The sequence below is a fragment of the Oncorhynchus kisutch genome, linkage group LG13 (assembly GCF_002021735.2).
Source record: "Oncorhynchus kisutch isolate 150728-3 linkage group LG13, Okis_V2, whole genome shotgun sequence".
Classification (NCBI taxonomy): Eukaryota; Metazoa; Chordata; class Actinopteri; order Salmoniformes; family Salmonidae; genus Oncorhynchus; species Oncorhynchus kisutch.
Window position 1 is genome coordinate 22,045,304 of NC_034186.2, and position 20,810 is coordinate 22,066,113.

The 20,810-nt window shown below is 43.0% G+C and overlaps 1 protein-coding gene across 5 annotated transcripts in view; it reads left to right on the top strand.

Moving 5' to 3' along the window:
* Window positions 1–20,810, top strand: part of evi5b (ecotropic viral integration site 5b) — a 66,541-nt gene that overhangs the window by 18,365 nt on the left and 27,366 nt on the right. For 3 of the 5 annotated variants that reach the window (XM_020499371.2, XM_020499369.2, XM_020499373.2), the window contains exons 2-6: window positions 3,802–4,055; window positions 9,845–10,034; window positions 17,125–17,346; window positions 20,055–20,129; window positions 20,619–20,744. In XM_020499371.2, coding sequence (XP_020354960.1) covers window positions 3,862–4,055; window positions 9,845–10,034; window positions 17,125–17,346; window positions 20,055–20,129; window positions 20,619–20,744 — 807 coding nt within the window. In that variant the 5' untranslated portion in view covers window positions 3,802–3,861. Of the gene's footprint in view, window positions 1–1,409; window positions 1,683–3,801; window positions 4,056–6,870; window positions 6,990–9,844; window positions 10,035–17,124; window positions 17,347–20,054; window positions 20,130–20,618; window positions 20,745–20,810 lie in introns of those variants that run through there. The other 2 variants (XM_020499370.2, XM_020499372.2) reach the window with 2 other exon arrangements.

The window sequence follows — 20,810 nt, forward strand, 5'->3', positions numbered from 1 at the left end:
TACCGAGATGAGATCCTCAGACCCCGTGTGAGACCATATGCTGGTGCGGTTGGCCCTGGGTTCCTCCTAATGCAAGACCATGCTAGACCTCATGTGGCTGAAGTGTGTCAGCAGTTCCTGCAAGAGGAAGGCATTGATGCTATGGACTGGCCCGCCCGTTCCCCAGACCTGAATCCAATTGAGCACATCTGGGACATCATGTCTCGCTCCATCCACCAACGCCACGCTGCACCACAGACTGTCCAGGAGTTGGCGGATGCTTATGTCCAGGTCTGGGAGGAGATCCCTCAGGAGACCAACCGCCTCCTCATCAGGAGCATGCCCAGGCGTTGTAGGGAGGTCATACAGGCACGTGGAGGCCACACGCACTACTGAGCCTCATTTTGACTTGTTTTAAGGACATTACATCAAAGTTGGATCAGCCTGTAGTGTGGTTTTCCACTTTAATTTTGAGTTTGACTCCAAATCCAGACCTCCATGGGTTGATAAATTTGATTTCCATTGATAATTTTTGTGTGATTTTGTTGTCAGCACATTCAACTATGTAAAGAAAAAAGTATTTTATAAGAATATTTCATTCAATCAGTTCTAGGATGTTATTTTAGTGTTCCCTTTATTTTTTTGAGCAGTGTGTATATATACGCCGCCTAGGTCTAATACAATGATCCTCTATTTCAGTAACTCAACAGTCAAATTTGCGTCACCCTCTAACATTCGTCCCACCACAGCACTAGATAGAAATATGTTGCAGGTGGGGACATGGGCGTCTTCTCTCCAGAGAAACAGCTGTCTGTATTTTCATTCCAGCAGAATGGTAACAGCTGCTGCTTTCGAAACGTTTTGCGTCAAGGGACTGGGTAGAGCCATGGGCTTGAGTTTGTCAGCCAAAACAACATGCAGACTAGTTAATTGTTCTCTACACTAAATGGGTATTATTATTATTTGCAACAGACATTATGATTAGGCCTATAGCTAGTGGAAACTGTACTGTGTAAATGTCATTCTGAGAGAGTGATAAGATTGTATTTTTCCTCAGGACTGATAGTGTTTCCTGCTCGCGTTGACATGGATTATTATTGTGGTGATTATAAGGAAATTGACGGTCAGGAAATATTCGCAATGATCTAGAAATCAAGTGACTCACTGTTTTTGACAGAACAACAAAAACCTGCTTGATGACTGAGGTTCCTTAGACTTCCTCTTGAGGTCAAAGTTACGTCTCTAGTAGTGCACTCTAAGTTTGTGTGATGTGACATGAGTTGGTGACTGATGTTGTTCTGAGCCACCCGCTGTCAGGTGAATTCCAGAGGCTCTTGTCTTGCGGACTACAGTTGAAAGGAAAGATTTAACCAACTCCAGTTGCAGTGCCAGGCAGCACTGTGCTGTCTTGAATATCTCAGGAGGAGGAACAGAACTTTGACCTTGTCTGCCCTGACACTGTGATCAGCATATGACTGCAAAGTACCGGAAGACACACTGCAAACTTATTTTGAGACGGTTGTTCAAAAGACAGAGTTAAGCCTTGGTGTCAAATTAGGTTAGGAGGAGAACTGGAGTGTTGCTGATCCTGGCACTCTTTTCTGGTGGGAGTTTTTTTCTAACTTGTTTTCATTTTGTTGATATTGATTGGATTTCTGCATGGATTGTGAAGACTACATTTGGAATAGCGGCACTCTTTACAGGTAGGAGTATCTGGGAGGATTTGAATAGTGTGGTAGCCTATAACTAGCCTATGTCTAGCCTGGTCCCATACTGTAGTGTCGTTGTCAGGCCATAGGCTACACAGCTAGTTGCAACTCAAGCACAAAGGCCTACAGTATGGGACCGCTGTCTGTTGTGAAATGTCTGGTGACTTATAAACAGCTTGTTTAGTGTTGTCTCGTGTCCCTTTTTTACAAGGAACTCTTGGTTTAGTTTAGCATGTATTCATCCAGTTTAGATGTGTGTTTGTCACCTTTTAATTCAGCTGGACATTGCTACTTTAAGCATCAAAGACACATTGTTTGCTAAACCAATGTTCCTGTAGGCCTATTCCTCAGATGGAAAGACATAGCCTACTGTATCAGGATGGTAGACTATAGTATTATAGGCCATTGGATCTCACAACATTCTCACTAGTGGTGTCAGTTTCATTGGATTGAGTGGTGTGATGTAACTGAATACGTATGTACACTGCCTTAAAACAGTATTCACACCCCTTGACTTTTTCCACAGTTTGTTGTGTTACAGCCAACACACAATACCCCATAATGTCAAAGTGGAGTTATGTTTATAGACATTTTACAAATGTAATAAAAAATGGTGTTAAGTCAATAAGTATTCAACCCCTTTGTTATGGCAAACCTAAATTATCTCAGGTGTAAAAATGTGCTTAACAAGTCACATAATAAGTGGCATGGATTTTTGTTTAACATTTTTTATGACTGCCTCATATCTGTAACCCATACATACAATTATCTGTAAGGTCCCTCAGTCGAGCAGTGAATTTCAAACACAGATTCAACCACAAAGACCAGGGAGGTTTTTTTAATATCTCACAACGAGGGACACCTATTGGTAGATGGATGTAAAAAAAAAAAACGTTGAATATTTCTTTGAGTATTGAAGTTATTAATTACACTTTGGATGGTGCATCAATACACCCAGTCACTACAAAGATACAGGCATCCTTCCTAACTCCGTTGCCGGAGAGGAAGGAAACCACTCAGGGATTTCACCATGAGGCAATGGCAACTTTAAAACAGCTGTGATAGGAGAAAACATACATTGTAGTTCATCCACAATACTAACCTAAATGACAGAGTGAGAAGGAAGCCTGTACAGAATAAAATATATTCCCAAACATGCATCCTGTTTGCAATAAGCCACTAAAGTAAAACTGCCAAAAATGTAGCAAAGCAAATCCAACACATCACTGAGTATCACTCTTCATTTTTTTCCAAGCATGGTTGTGGCTGCATCATGTTGTGGCTGCATCATGTTGTGGGTATGCTTATCATTGGCAAGGACTGGGGAGTTATTTTTTAGATAAAAAGAAACGGAATAGAGCTAAGCACAGGCAAAATCCTAGAGGAAAACCTTGTCTGCTTTCTAACACACTGGGAGGCAAATTCACCTTTTCATTACTTGACAGAGCTTAGAGAATTTAAAAAATAATAATGTGCAAATATTCTACAATCCAGGTGTGCACAGCTCTTCGAGACTTAACCAGAAAGACTCATAGCTTATTCGTGGCCAAAGGTGTTTCTAACATGTATTAACTCAGTGGTCTGAATTTTGTATTTCATTTTCAGTAAAATAAACATGTTTTCACTTTGTCATTATTTAGTATTGTGCATAGATGGTTGTAAAAATCTATTTAATCCATTTTGAATTCAGGTTGCAACACAACACAATGTGAAATAAGTCAAGGGGTATTAATACTTTCTGAAGGCACTGTATCAATGACCGACTGAGACAGTTTGTCTTTTTCTTCCTTAAAGCGGCGGCTTTTGCATTTAATAGTCTGTGTATTGTAAATTCTTGACGCATCAGTGTGACGAAGAAGAAAAAACAACAAGAGACAGTCGTTAGATGAAGCATGGATCCACACCAAGAAAAGCCTTACTACACAGTAACAGTCACAAATCAGTGTTCTAATATGTCTAGAGATGGTTGGACAGCCAGAGAACAAAAATTACTATTGACAGTGTCCATAAACTTAAACATTGAAGGAAAGAAAGCCAAAAATACATAAAACAGACAGAAGGAAGGAAGTGTACATGTAAATCCCTCCTACAGCTCACATGCTTCTCTCCACAGGTGGCGACTGACAAGGTTGCAGGCAAGCTGAGTTCTACTCTCTCATGGGTGAAGAACTCCATGTCACACACGGTTAGTCAGATGGCTAGCCAGGTGGCCACCTCGTCTGGCCAGGTGGCAACGGTGCCCTCGTCCCTGCAGACCACCACAGCCGCCTCCTCAACATCCCTCTCCCCGTCTCCCACCTCGGCATCTCCCGCTAAGCTCAGCCCAGATGAACTTGAACTGCTCGCCAAACTGGAGGAGCAGAACAGGTGAGTGCCAGCTAGGAATTAATTAATAAATTAATTAATCAATGAAATAATCAATCAAGTTCTGTCAACATATGAATGAATACGTTTTGTTCCCTTTCCTCTTTTCATGATCAACATTTGCATTTGTTAGACCAGTGACAAAGTCAGTGGTTATATCAATCTTAATTGTCTAACAATAACAGTGACTGACAGTGGCTACAAAGACATTTTCACAATGATCTAAGTAAAAGTAGGCATACAGCCACACTCTGTCCCTGAAGTGTTCATTAGCTGAAACAAAAGAAGTGCATTAGGACTCAACACACAGCCTCTGCTGTCCCCTCCACTCTACCCCTTTCTCTCCCTCTTTCCGTCCTGTGGCTCTCACCCTGCTTTTATAAGCAGTCTGAGTGTTGACATGGAAACGACAAGGCCTGAGAAGTGTCGCAGGTGGGCCCTGATCAAAAGTAGTGCACTATAAAGGGAATAGGTTACCATTTGGGATGATGACTCGGTACGGCAATCTCAAATGAAGAAGACTGCAGTAAGCCCTGTGAGATGTGGCTGTACTGATCTGTCTGAAGTGTGAGAGCGATGCTCATGGGGCTGAGATGATACGCTGTAGTAGTAGGACACATGTTGAAGTTAATAAAAGCTAATACTGGCTGAATCTTCTGAACAGTCTGCCGTGTTAGAGAAGAAGTGAGAATGATATTTGAATAGGTTTGTTTTCCTTATGCTTTATAAAGCTTGGCTAACAACCGTTAAGACATCAACTGAGTAGAGGAGCAGTCAGTAGTAGTGATTCTTAAACTCTTAGTTCGCTAGCAGTCTCACTATCCATGGACTATACCATAAAACAGATTAGCTTAAAACCATACATAAACTTAGATCTAGCTCTTTAGTCTTGATTTAGACTGCCTTTTGATTTTATTATTCAGAAGTCACTACAACATTAGTTGTATTATTCAGAAGTCACTCCTGTTCAAAGTAATTATAGGGGGGAAAGGTCAACTTTTTATTGTCCTGGACAGACCTCTAAGCACCTTTCTCAACAGAGGGTGGACAGCAGGTGGGGTGTTTAGTTCAAGCAGGGCTACAGCTGGCCTCTTTCATTTGACACATGTCCCTGCTGCCCCTCCCTCTTCCATCAGGCTCTCCCTCCACTAGGTAAATTTTGGTGTTGGCGGTTAAGAATGTCTATTCACCAGCCACGTTGGTGGGTGGTCAATTTGCAAGGCTCTACAGTGCGAGCATAGAGTACCACCGTATGAGTCATAACAGGTGTCATAATACCCATAAAACATAGCAGTCAAACAAGAAAATGGTTCCAATCGTTTTTCCACTATTCATTTTTCCCTATGAAAGAGATATACATTGTTATCAAAATGTCACGCCAGGGTAAGCCTACACAAAACACAGCCCTTATTTTAAGTGTTTTTTTTTATTCCCTATGGGAAAAATCAATGTTTGGAAAACAATTGGAACTATTTCCCTGTTTGACCCCAAGGTTTTATGGGTATTATGACACCTCCACTGTGGGGCTCTATTACATTTGCAAATAAAAATTGTCAAAAGTCAAGTATGAGTACATGCTGGGGTTAGAAAAAGGCTGCAGTTGCTGTTTTCAAAGTATTTCTGCTGTTTTGTTTCATAGCTGCTAATTGCACAAAGATATACTAATCCTACTGTATATCCCCCCTTGTGCAGCAATACTGCCTGGCAGGGGAGCTGTGTGCAATGAATTAAGTGCTGATACATTTTTGGAGGTGCTAAGTACAGGTATAAAAGTTGGTCTAATTTACTCAAGTCTGCAAAGTGAGACTTTGTCCTCGTGATTCTTGGCTATTTACATTTGTTTTGTTCACAAGCTCGGGTTGCTTTTCAATGTTCGTTTGTCTGCTGCTTCAACTCATAGTGAAGAGACTCCCTAATCAGATCCTAAATCTCTCTCTCACACACACACACACACACACACACACACACACACACACACACACACACACACACGACAGGACTCGAGTGGCCCTGTTACCACGGTAACAGGGCAATTTTTTTGCAATTGAGCAATATACCACATTACCGGTTACGAATACATTTGTTTTAGAAACATTACAAAGCATGACCATCTGCTTTTTTGTGTTATGTAATTATGTCCAAAAAATATTTAGACTGGTAAAAAATATGAGTGGCTGGTGGACCAAAAAGCACGACATTTAGAGCTATTGTTGCAGTGTCATGGGTAGGAGGTACAGTCTTGAGGATCATCGTGACTGGGGTTTGAAAATGACTCGTCTACAGAAATGTTACATTTTTATCAGAGATTACAACATTTTTCCGAGCTGATAAGTTTAATTGACTCCTATAAAAAATACAAGTTGTATCCTCCGAACCAGCACTGTGTCTTTGAAGAAGTACACATTCATTGCAGGAAGAATCTTTCAACTAAAGAAATAACAAAAAAAGTTGTATGTCACACTGATGTTGAAATTCCTTGTTTCTCCCCTTTTTAAATACCAAAATGGATGAGAACAAGCTATATAAAATTATGGACAGGCAGTTTTTCTATCTTAGTTTTATGTAAAGGGCTAGTTATCCTCACTTTCTGACTGAGCAGGAAGACACTGACCTGCAGGTGCATCAAAAGTAGGTTTTAAAACATCTATGAGCACCGAGGAAAGACTTGTGTACTTTGAGATCAATGCAGTATCACAGATACTAATGTAATGCCACACACACACACACACACACACACACACACACACACACACACACACACACACACACTGAGAAGGGGAAGGCCTTTGTACTGTGCAAAGTAGATAAGAGGTTTGAGTTTGAGAGAGACTAGTGCCAGACTCAGTTCAGCCAGTTCACTAGGTGAAGGCTGGTCGCTTCTCTGGATCTTCTAACTACGCACCAAAAACATGAAGACAGCACCATGAGTTTATCCTGGTAAGCAGCACGAGGATCCTAACTTCTCTTTCTAGATGCCATGGCTCTCTTCTCGTTACCGAGAGGCCTTCACTGAGGACAAAGTCTAACTGACATTAATAATTTTGGCGACAGAGCAACTTGTTTAAATAGTTTATTTTTATCCTCTGTTCCTCCTACGAATCTCTGTGCTGTACTGGATCTTTTCAGTAAATTTACAGTGGTTTGATGTATTTGTTTTGAGCCATCTGAGAACCCAACATGGAATGTTTTGTCGACTGGTGAATTATTAGCGGAGGAGCAGTGGCTAGGCTACATAGGAAATTCAGGTTTTCTGACTGTCAGTGTGTGCCTAGTATAAACAGTGTATCAACATTTTGAATATTTCTGAAAATGACAGTGTGATGAAATCTACCAAGGAGAGAGTGAGAGGAGAATATGTGGACGGTTCTTCATCCATGGTTGAAATGGATTGTTTGTTCCATGTTCTAGGCTACATTTGTTGCTTTAGGCCTACAGGCCACTGAGGCCAGAGACCAACCTTATCAATGACCTCAACATTCCCTACCCTTCCTGCTTCCACACGGCCTCTTAAGTACACACTCAGTGTTATCTTGCATGTTTGCTAGAAGCCATGGGCTGCTACTGCAACCTTGCGTCCTGTTAAGATGGCTTAAACCTTCAGCCTATATCTTAGTAGTGTATTCCCTCACATCCCATTATAGCTGTGATGACATTGGGTTCTACATTTAGCCTTGTCACTTTTTTAGGCCTCTCATGATACATAGTCTGGTATCTAGTCTACTGCTTTCTAGATCTGTTGCCTTTGAAAGCAAAGCTATGTTTTAATTAAGCAAGCAGCTGTCACTGTTTAAATGATTCCCACAACACATTATTAATCATCTGCAATATTTACTACCTTTCCCAACATGTTGAATGTAAAAACCCTTGCTGGTGCTGTCCTAGCTGTCCCTGTAACACAGGCCTACCCTGGCCCCCTTCCTCCTGACCCAAATATGGCTGTAAACCTACCCAGTCTGGGAGCACTCCCAGTGACGTCACCCTGGAGCCGAGAGGCCCAGGCCCTTTTTCTGAGATCAGGTTTCTGAGCCTCTGTGTCCCAGCATAGGCCATAGCCTCTACTCAAATGGCACCCTATTCCCTATGAAGTGCACTACTTTTGACCAGGGCTACCTAGGGATTAGGTTGCCATTTGGGATACACATGCACGGCATAGGTTGGGAGGCATGGTTCCCTCTCACAGCCCTGGGTCCTGTTCATATGGCACTAAACGGAAAGAAACAGGGAGGGACTGCATGGACTTGTCTGCTGAGAAATGCTAATTTGCGTTTTCTGTTACAATTTGTTTTAAAATGTGTTCTGTTGCGTTCCCTAATGAACCTGATCCAGAGTCTGTTAACTTCAGTCTTACAGCTCCAGTGACAAACAAATTTACACATTAATTGATAGTGATACAAGGTTTTTTCTCACTAACCCACTTTAAGGAATGTTTTAAATCTAATAGATGAGACCAGATTCCAGGTAGTTATTTAGGCTACAATACTTTGTATTGGCCCACTTTACTGTTGATGTGTCATGGCTTTTTTTTTTAAGGTTCATGTTTTGGGATTAGTACAAATGTAGGATCTCATTAAAGTAATAGTTAATCAACTAAGTCCACTTTGCTTTCTGTCACTTGCGACACTTGGGACATTAATGCCAGTTAAATGTTCCATGAAATATCAGCCTGATTTGATATTGTAGTGACCCTGATATAGTGATCATGATGGTTGTTCAAGGCTTTACGATCCACCATGTTCATTGCATTTTGCTCTTCAAACAGAAGTGCTGTGAAAGGATGTGTTCTCTCAACCTTTTTTTAAGAGATGTACTTTGTCCCTAGTACTGTCTGTAACCCCATTGACCCTACATCCAGGGCTCATCACTGGGGATGCTGTTGCAGTGGGCTCTCCTTGGCTATGGCTCTGTCATAAAGCTGTACTACATCTCACTGCTAATTCTTCCGTATTGAATGAGCTTTTCCATTTTTAGTACTGCGCTAGAATTTAGTGGCTTCACCCTCTACCAGTGCCAGCACGATTTGGATAAATGTTCAGCATCAGTTATTGGGCTACTTGCCTCAAGCATTTACCCACAGTGTAAAGTAAACCCACACTGCCCATATCAATGCATTTCTGATGCTTTCTACTGTAACAGTGACTATCTATTTATTAAAATATTTTTATTTCTACCCCTTTTTCTCCCCAATTTCGTTGTATCCAATTGGTAGTTAGTCTCGTCTCATCGCTGCAACTCCCGTACGGACTCGAGAGGCAAAGGTCGAGAGCCGTCTATTCTCCGAAACCTAACCAAGACGCACTGCTTCTTGACACAATGCACACTTAACCCGGAAGCCAGCTGCACCAATGTGTCGGAGGAAACGCCGTACACCTGGCGACCGTGTCTGCGTGCACTGCTCCCGGCCCACCACAGGACTCGCTAGTGTGTGATGGGACAAGGACATCCCTGCCGGCCAAACCCTCCCCTAACCCGGACGATGCTGGACCAATTGTGCACCGCCCCATGGGTCTCCCGGTCGCGGCCGCCTGCGACAGGGCCTGGACTTGAACCCAGAATCTCTAGTGTGTTTATTCTTGATTTGGTACATTAGCAGTTAAAGCTACATTAAATAATCTGTATCCGTCGTCTGTAATTTGAGTTGCCTTCTCTTCCGAACATAGAATGAAATGCTCTCTCATTCAGTCCGAACTCCCAACATAATGTCTCATTGGAGATCATGTATGCCTGAGTATAATGATTATATGCTGGTCATATTTGGCAAGAGAAGCTCATGCATGTTGTGTTTGTGTCTCTAGGTTGCTGGAGACGGACAGTAAGTCCCTCCGCTCTGTGAACGGCTCCAGGAGGAACAGCGTCTCCAGCCTGGTGTCCAGCTCCTCGGCCTCCTCCAATCTGTCTCACCTGGAGGAGGATTCCTGGATCCTCTGGGGACGCATCGTTAACGAGTGGGAGGACTTCCGCAAGAAGAACGAGAAGCAGCTCAAGGTGAATACTCTCGTGCGCTACACACTTCCTGTACACAATAGCCTGGGGACAAGCTTAAAAAGGGAGAGACTATTATTGGCCTTTTGTAAGAGTCAGAGGCAACTCTCTGGAAGAGCCAGTCTCAATTCACTCCCTTCCCCTTGGCCCTAACCATAACCCCTTGGCCCTAACCATTACCTCTTCCCCTTGGCCCTAAACCTATAGGTGAGAGACTATTGGTGAATCTCAATCTGTGCTCGATTCCTCTCATCCTCACCTGAATACTTCAGAGAATAGCGAATAATACAAGGTTCCTATCTTCGCTTACAAGTTGCACAAATATTTTTAATCAATGAAGTTAGTGAATACATTCGGTACAGTACAACAGTCTCTTTGTTTCCTGGTATTGATACTATATAGGCGCAGTTCATTTTATTTTATTTTTTCCAAGGCCAGCTATGTCTCTCACTGACCCTTACTACTGTTGTCTTGATTTTACAGCGTGAACCCTGTTCTAAATATAGCTTCTTAGTGCTCACTGCCAACTGATGGTGTCTCTCTAGTCGCACAGGGGGAAGTCTGATTACCCATGTCAATGACATCTGAATCAGTCAATCAAATCAAATGTATTTATATAGCCCTTCATATATCAGCTGATCTCAAAGTGCTGTACAGAAACCCAGCCTAAAAGCCCAAACAGCAAGCAATGCAGGTGTAGAAGCACGGTGGCTAGGAAAAACTCCCTAGAAAGGCCAAAACCTAGGAAGAAACCTAGAGAGGAACCAGGCTATGAGGGGTGGCCAGTCCTCTTCTGGCTGTGCCGGGTAGAGATTATCACAGAACATGGCCAAGATGTTCAAATGTTCATAAATGACCAGCATGGTCAAATAATAATAATCACAGTAGTTGTCGAGGGTGCAGCAAGTCAGCACCTCAGGAATAAATGTTTGAGTATCTCTACCACTCCTGCTGTCTCAAGAGTTTGGGGACAGGTAGCACGTCCGGTGAACAGGTCAGGATTCCATAGCCGCAGGCAGAACAGCTGAAACTGGAGACGCAGCACAGCCAGGTGGACTGGGGACAGCAAGGAGTCATCAGGCCAGGTAGTCCTGAGGCATGGTAATAGGGTTCAGGTCCTCTGAGAGAGAGAGAAAGAAAGAGAGAATTAGAGGGAGCATACTTAAATTCACACAGGACACCGGATAAGACAGGAGAAGTACTCCAGATATAACAAACTGACTCTAGCCCCCCGACACATAAACTACTGCAGCATAAATACTGGAGGCTGAGACAGGAGGGGTCAGGAGACACTGTGGCCCCATCCCATCAGGGCGTGTTTCCTGGACCAACAGTATCGCTTCCAACACACCGACAGCATCATTGCATTTTGGTACACCAGAATTTCTATTCATTTCCAATGAAACGCGGCGTTTTCCTTACAGCATTGCGTTGCAGAGGAAGTTGCAGTGCATTCGGTGTGATGTATATGTTGGATTTATCGAATGTATGCGTCAAACTGTATGCGTAGACGGCTTAACAGAAATGGTAGCAGAAGTTGAATGTTTAACTTATATTGCATACATATCCAGATGAAGCTGCGTACTATTTCGTGCAATGACGCTGTCGGTGTGTTCGAATCGTAAGCCTGGTCACCGACAAAAAAGCGAATTGTAAATCTGAGGTGCTGTTATGCATTAGTTTTGCATTGTGTGTTAAAGTGGTGGAGAACCTTCCACTGGACCTCGGCTGTGTGACTAGGGCTGTTACGGTGACCGAATTACCACCACACCGGCGGTCACGAGTCATGAAGACAGTCAATTCCACATGACCGTTTAGTCACAGTAATTAGGCTTCTCCAAGCTCTGATGCTGTTGATGGTCATTAGTAGCCTACCAAACTTGCTAACTGACTGGTACTCAGCAATATATTGTCCCTCTAATCACTCTGACATAAATGTAATAAAAAATCTAATCAAACACTTCATGAGAGATGATGAGCTTGTGTTGCACAACATTTCTGAAGGCTATGCAATTGCATGAGAAAACAGAGTGATGGCCTCTACTAAATAGAGGAGCATCCCATCAGCTTTTATAGGCTAGGCCTACTAAACTTAGCAAAAAAAGAAACATCCTCTCACTGTCGACTGCGTTTATTTTCAGCAAACCTAACGTGTAAATATTTGTATGAACATAAGATACATAAACTGAACAAGTTCCACAGACATGTGACTAACAAATAGAATAATGTGTCTCTGAACAAAGGGGGGGTCAAAATCAAAAGTAACAGTCAGTATCTGGTGTGGCCACCAGCTGCATTAAGTACTGCAGTGCATCTCCTCCTCATGGACTGCACCAGATTTGCCAGTTCTTGCTGTGAGATGTTACCCCACTCTTCCACCAAGGCACCTGCACGTTTCTGGACATTTCTGGGGGGAATGGCCCTAGACCTCACCCTCCATTCCAACAGGTCCCAGACGTGCTCGATGTGATTGGGATTCCGGCTAGTCGCTGGCCATGGCAGAACACTGACATTCCTGTCTTGCAGGAAATCACGTACAGAACGAGCAGTATGGCTGGTGGCATTGTCATGCTGAAGGGTCATGTCAGGATGAGCCTGCAGGAAGGGTACCACATGATGGAGGAGGATGTCTTCCCTGTAATGCACAGTGTTGAGATTGCCTGCAATGACAACAAGCTCAGTCCGATGTTGCTGTGACACACCGCCGCAGACCAAGACAGACCCGCCACCTCCTATTCGATCCCACTCCAGAGTCAGGCCTCTGTGTAACGCTCATTCCTTAGACGATAAACGTGAATCCGACCATCACCCCTGGTGAGACACAACCGTGACTCGTCAGTGAAGAGCACATTTTTCCAGTCCTGTCTGGTCCAGCGATGGTGGGTTTGTGCCCATAGACAACGTTGTTGCCGGTGATGTCTGGTGAGGACCTGCCTTGCAACAGGCCTACATGCCCTCAGTCCAGCCAGTCTCAGCCTATTGCGGACAGTCTGAGCACTGATGGAGGGATTGTGCGTTCCTGGTGTAACTCTGGCAGTTGTTGTTGCCATCCTGTACCTGTCCCGCAGGTGTGATATTTGGATGTATTGATACTCTGCATGTGTTGTCACACGTGGTCTGCCACTGCAAGGACGATCAGCTGTCCATCCTGTCTCCCTGTGGCGCTGTCTTAGGCGTCTCATAGTACGGACATTGCAATTTATTGCCCTGGCCACATCTGCAGTCCTCATGCCTCCTTGCATCCTCCGTTCACGCAGATGAGCCGGAACCCTGGGCATCTTTCCTTTGGTGTTTTTCAGAGTCAGTAGAAAGGCCTCTTTAGTGTCCTAAGTTTTCATAACTGTGACCATAATTGGCTACCGTCTGTAAGCTGTTCGTGTCTTAACGACCATTCCACAGGTGCATGTTCATTAATTATGGTTCGTTGAACACGCATGGGAAACCGTGTTTAAAACCTTTACAGTGAAGATCTGTGAAGTTATTTGGATTTTTACGAATTATCTTTGAAAGACAGGGTCCTGAAAAAGGGATGTTTTATTTTTATATTTTTTATATTTACTACTCAACTTTCCTAATATTAAGCACATCGCTTATCTTTACAGCAGGAATATAGCCTACCTGGCTGGCATGAAAATTAACCACGGGAAAAACGTCCTCCATTCGCTGTTTAAGTGCGTAGATGACATGTAATTTTCCCCTGCCCCTGTTTCAAGATACATGGATGATAATGGTCCATTAAAAAAATAAAATAAAAATAAAATAAAAAAAACACACACATATATTATTTAGTATGTGTAAAGGCAAGATTAAATCAAGAATAGTCTGATGGTGACAATATTAGCACATCACTTGTGAATGATGCCAGTGTAAGGCAAGAAACGATGCCTTTTTGTGTGCAACTTCTAATCATAGTCGCACACCTCATGTAGCCTAGCGCATATGCCTACATGTTTTGATACGGTTTGTATCACAACTAAAGTGGCCAAATAACTTAATCATTAATCTGCTTAACAAGGGGTTTAGAGCCTAACTGGTATACATAAGCAGCATGTGAGTTTCGAGTTTGGGGAAGATCATTTTCACCATAAAAATTCACCTTTTATAAGAAAAGCATTACATGCATAATCGCATTTGTGGTCACTTTTGATAAGGCTGTTTTCCCGCTAATGGGACATTTGCGCTTATAGCCTACTTCCGTGTGCACATTGCTGCACTTATAATGTGAAAAAATAGCCTATTCGTTTATCAACATTTTTTAGCTAAACGTTCTGATCTGTTGCATCAGCCTCATTGCGTAAAAAATGTTTTTTGATGCTAGTGGTTATATTAATTTGAGATCTATCGCATCCCACAACTGTCCCACACTATGTTTGGAATATTTCTTTCTCGCACAAAAGGGCAAGTTGACCAATAGAATAGGTCAACTTTTGTACTAAGGGGGATAGTAGATTGACATTTAAAACATATTTTTTATTTAACCTTTATTTAACTCGTTAAGAACAAATTCTTATTTACAATGACGGCCAAATCCGGACAACACTGGGCCAATTGTGCGCCGCCCTATGGGACTCCCAATCACGGCTGGATGTGATACAGCGTGGATTCAAACCAGGTACTATAGTGACGCCTCTTGCGCTGAGATGCAGTGCCTTAGACCGCTGCGCCACTTGGGAGCCCGACATAGGCTAGTGCTTTAGCTGTTCATTAGGCCTACTCATCTTGTTGGCTGATGAACAGTAAATGTGGACAGTTCTCCCAATACCTTCAATATGCACCTCGGAATTGGATAAGAACGCTCGCAGTTGCGCCCCCGATGTCTGTCTGCACTTGTAGCCTGTGAGAAATACCCGATCAGGTGATGGAGAGCCATTTGAGTGAGAGGAGCTGCGGCGCACTGAGCACTCGGGGAGAAGGGAATTATAATTATTATATTTAGCCCAAGGGTGCAATGGCCACTGGCTGCAAAAGGCATGGATTGTTTTAGGAGGCATTACTGCCACACAAAGAGGATGCTGGCATGAAATTTTTGGCATTATCAAGTGCTTGTCAAATTGTGAATAGGAGATTGAAGTGTGTACAGCCTGCGCAAGAAAACAAAGCAGAGCTCATGCCTTTTCATGTGACTTTTTTCAAATAATCACTAGTCACATCATGCAAAACATACAGCCCAACGTTTGTAGAGCAACTAAAGTTACATTAATAACTCTAAATTAAGCATATAGGAGTGCCTATTTCTTAGTTAACTACTCAACACAGAATAGCCGCGTGTGCACACTCGCTCAATGGTTGGAGAAAAATATTCAGCTTTGTTCAATTGAATTCTTCATACTATAAAATAATGCCACGGAATTCTAAGCAAATCTTGTCTGCTAAATGCACTAGTGTAGCCCACAGCCATATGGCATAGCTAGATCAGGACCTGACTTCAGGACAAGTCTTCTAACAGACTACATTTTCTTCATATCATGTTTCTTTAGAACTGTCTAAAATAAATAATGGATTTATTGTGAATGTATAGGCTATATTACATGTATTTATAAGACTTTTTAAAAATGTAGACGTTCCAAAGGTCTGCATCAGTGGCTTGAAGGCTGTGTGTGGAAGCCAGGAGATTCTAAATGTGTTTGTTAATTAACGGTCAATTACCATGAGACCAGCAGTTATTTGCATGACAATCACTGGCTGACAAAATGTTGTGACTGCCACAGCCCTATAAATGACACTGGTATTTCACAATTTTTCCAGAGAAGAGGCCTTAGCTACATCACCTCCATGTAACCTGACTGTTGCAAGACTGCATCCTAGTAATGTTATTAATCATCATGTTGAGCTCCTCAACAAATAGATTGCTCAGTTGACATTGGTCTCTCCTGTTGATCTAGTCTAGTGTGTTTCATCTTGCAAGGCAGGATGATACTACTCCGTGTACTACTTTTATGTTCTATCAGCAAAATGTACATTCTCAATTTAACGTACTAGCGACGAATTCAATGCATCATATTCCCTCTTCCACTAGGGTGCTCCAGAAAAAAAGATAAGCCTCTTAACAATGAGCCTGTCCTTGGATGCGTCCCAACTGGTACCCTATGCCCTACATACTGCATTACTTTTGACCAGAGCCCGAGATGGGAAATAGGGTGCCATTTGGGACTTAACACTGAGTGAACACCAACCATAGTCTGAGTAATGGGAGCAGGTCGTTTTACAGGCGTAATTGCAGCTGTATGCGTTATTCATGTGTTTCCTGTTGCATGTGTGTCTAAGTATTATCCAGTGGATGGATTGTATGTGTGTGTGTTTCCATTACAAGGCTGGGACTGTCAAGACTGACCTCAGAGAGAACGATCCCCTGACCCCACACTCTCGAAAGCTTGCACACACACATACTTGCACACAAAAACAACACACAGCCTACACTTACACACACTAACACACACTCCATCCAGCACCACTGGTCAGTGTTCCCTTTCTGCAGAGGAAATGTCTTTATCAAGTCACATCGGCAGTAATTTACAAGAACAACATTTCACTCTGCACAATGCCTCGCTGACTAGATTATATTTAGTGGTGGAAAATGTTATTAGAATGACTGACTGGGGTACATGCTGTGCTGTGGAGAAAACACACTGGAGTGTAGCAGCACACAGACACATGATTGTGTTTGCTCTGAACACTACATAGAATAAAACATTATGTGGATACCAGTATGTTCCTTGGTATTTTATTAACACTCTCAGAAAACAAGGACTACATATTTTCCATCCGAGGCTGTTACGTTAATTATTAGGAATAGACTAGTTCATCAACTATTTATATACCTTGAAAGCGATCTATAGACAAGGTTGGGTAAACTGCAAACCACACTTTGGTTTGTCCGCTGACACCAATTGGTAATATTAGCATTTTCAAAACAAAGTAAATGCTGATTATATGTTTAGTCCGTGCTATTTGGGTACCTTGAGATGTCCCTACCCCATTGAAGTTGAAATGTAAAATGGTTAAGGCTAAGGTTAGGTAAGGGTTAAGGTTTAGGGTAGGAAGGTCCCAAGCATTCGGGACGGTATTGACCAATATTTTTCTTCTCTCCAAACAGGATCTGGTCAGAAAAGGGATCCCCCATCACTTCCGAGCAATAGTATGGCAGTTGCTATGCAACGCCCAGAACATGCCTATCAAAGACCAGTACTCTGAGCTGCTGAAAATGACATCACCATGTGAGAAGCTGATTCGCCGGGACATCGCCCGGACGTATCCTGAGCATGACTTCTTTAAGGAGGACAGCTTGGGACAGGAAGTACTCTTCAATGTTATGAAGGTGAATGCTTCATAGGTTTGTAGAATTCCAGAAAAGTTCCCACAAGAGAATCTTCAAATCTGGAACTCTTCAACCGGTATTTTTGAAAAGCCAAATAATTCTGGGAAAGTAACTGGAATTTTGCGACCCTGGTGCTTTGTCTGAAACCTTTACCCACAACAGATTGCTTTACATTGTGCTCTGGAGTTGGTTTAGCTCTTTAGCGCTGACGCTTTCAGCACATACAGGTAACTGTCAAAATAAGGAAAACACTTTAGTCAATGAGGGATACAAAGTATATTGAAAGAAATTGCTTCCACACAGGTGTGATTCCTGAGTTAATTAAGCAATTAACATCCCATGCTCAGGGTCATATATAAAAATGCTGGGCACGCCATTATTTTGGTTACCATGGCTGTGTCCCTATAGGATGACAATGCCCCCATCCACAGGGCACAAGTAATCACTGAATGGTTTGATATGCATGAAAACGATGTAAACCATATGCCATGGCCATCTGTCACCAGATCTCAACCCAGTTGAACACTTATGGGAGATTCTGGTGTGGCGTTTGAGACGGCGTTTTCCACAACCATCATCAACACACCAAATTATATAATTTCTTGTGGAAGAGTGCTGTCGCATCCCTCCAATAGAGTTCCAGACACTTGTAGAATCTTGAAGCTGTTCTGGCTCATAGGAAAGGTGGGATACATAGTCAGTTGCACAACTGAATGCATTCAACCGAAATGTGTCCTTCGCATTTAACAAAACCCCTCTGAATCAGAGCGGTGCGGGGGGCTGCGTTAATCGACATCCACATCACCGGTACCCAGGGGATCAGTTGTTGTGGGGGTTAACTACCTTGCTCAAGGGCAGAACAGCAGATACTGGCACAACGCCCTATTAAGACACTTTATTTTGATGTTTTCTTTATTTGGGCAGTTAACTGGGTGGGTGGATATACACTTAACTGGAATGAATCCTGGTCCCATCTTTCGACTCATTTTTCCTGTCTGTCTTCTATCTGTCCTATTCGCCTGGTCACGGATCTGTTTGTGCTCTTGGCAGGATAGCACAAACAGACTAGTACTCAGTCTACTGTCTTGTCAATAGAAGATGAACAATATTGTGTTAGAGCTGCTAATTTTATTTTTCTCATTAGCCAGTAGCAGAATTGTTCAAGAAAAGCTGTTTCAGCCTCCTGTGTGGCGCAGCGGTCTAAGGCGTCACTACAGACCCGGGTTCGTTCCCAGGCAGTGTCACAACCGGCCATGACCTGGAGTCCCATATGGCGGTGCACAATTGGCCCAGCCAAGGAGCGACAACGGCACAGCCATGAGGTGGTAGATACACAAGCTTACAGAACAATCGTCTGGTCTCGGTTGCAACACTCACGAGTTCCAAGCTGCCTCTGGAAGCAATGTCAGCAAAATAACTGTTCGTCGGGAGCTTCATGAAATGGTTTTCCATGGCCGAGCAGTCGCACACAAGCCTAAGATCACCATGCGCAATGCCAAACGTCAGCTGGAGTGTTGTAAAGTGCACTGCCATTGGACTCTGGAGCTGTGAAAACATTTTCTCTGGAGTGATGAATCACACTTTACCACCTGGCAGTCCAACAGACAAATTTGGGTTTGGTGGATGCCAGGAGAACGCTACCTTCCCCAATGCATAGTGCTTTAATCTTTTATTTATTTTTCATCTCACCTTTATTTAACCAGGCTAGTTGAGAACAAGTTCTCATTTGCAACTGCAACCTGGCCAAGATAAAGCAAAGCAGTTTGACACGTACAACAACACAGAGTTATACATGGAATAAACAAACATACAATCAATAACAGTAGAAAAAGTATATATACAGCATGTGCAAATGAGGTAAGGCTATAAATAGGTCATAGTGGTGAAGTAATTACAGTATAGCAATTAAACACTGGAATGGTAGAATGTGCAGATGAGGAATGCGCAAATAGAAATACTGGTATGCAAAGGAGCAAGATAAATACAGTATGTATGAGGTAGTTGGATGGGCTATGTGCAGTGATCTGTGAGCTGCTCTGACAGCTGGTGCTTAAAGCTAGTGAGGGAGATATGCGTCTCCAGCTTTAGTGATTTTTGCAGTTTGTTCCAGTCATTGGCAGCGGAGAACTGGAAGGAGAGGCGGCCAAAGGAAAAATTGGCTTTGGGGGTGACCAGTGAGATATACCTGCTGAAGCACGTGCAACGGGTGGGTGCTGCTATGGTGACCAGTGAGCTGAGATGAGGTGGGGCTTTACCTAGAAGAGACTTGTGGATGACCTGGAGCCAGTGGGTTTGGTGATGAGTATGAAGCGAGGGCCAGCCAACGAGAGCGTACAGGTCGCGTAGTATCCGTAGTGGTCCGTAGTATATGAGGCTTTGGTGACAAAACGGATGACACTGTGATAGACTGCATCAAATTTGTTGAGTAGAGTGTTGGAGGCCATTTTGTAAATGACATTGCCGAAGTCAAGGATCGGTAGGATAGTCAGTTTTACGAGGGCATGTTTGGCAGCATAAGTGAAGGAGGCTTTGTTGCGAAATAGGAAGCCGATTCTAGATTTAATTTTGGATATTGCCCTATATGTTGCATAGCCTTTGGTCAAAAGTAGTGCACTATGTAGGGAATAGGGTGCCATTTGGGCATTGAGTTGCAGCCCCAAAGTGCTTGGCTCTCCTCTCTTGACCATGATCACTTCCTGTTGTTGCAGGCCTACTCTCTGGTGGACCGGGAGGTCGGCTACTGTCAGGGAAGTGCTTTTATCGTCGGACTGCTTCTCATGCAGGTAATGTCACCGTCTACCACACACACGCTGTCTACCCGATAGCCTCGCTCACATAGAAAAACATGCTGTGTCATTGGTCACATGCAACTTGCCACTACACACATTGACAGACATGTTATATAGATCCGAGAACATTTTCTAAGAGAACTGTGTACTGAGAGTTGTGTTTTTCATGTGATTATCTTGTACTATGGTAGATATTTTGTATTGTGATGTGTGAAATGTGTATTTTATGTATATGAGGAAGACATGTTTTGTTGATGGTTTCATAAAATTGTGAAGTCTAAGGGCTGGTTTCCCAGATACAGATTAAGCCTAGGAACGGACAAAAAAAAACTGCATTGAAGGTATATTTTAGTCAAGCACTGGGCTTGAAATGTGTCTGTCCTCTAGCCTAGATGGTGTGAGGAAGTATTTTGTTGAAGGTTAAATGAATCTGCTTAATGATCTCTTAAGTGTTGTTTGGTCTGTGGGTGTCCCTGTCACTAGATGCCAGAAGAGGAGGCGTTCTGTGTGTTTGTGAAGCTGATGCAAGACTACAGACTGAGAGAACTGTTCAAGCCCAGTATGGCTGAACTGGGTCTCTGCATGTATCAGTTTGAGTATATGATCCAGGTAAGACCTGGCATGGGTTCGGAACACGATTGAATGACAAACCTTTACAGAGCATTATTGATAGAC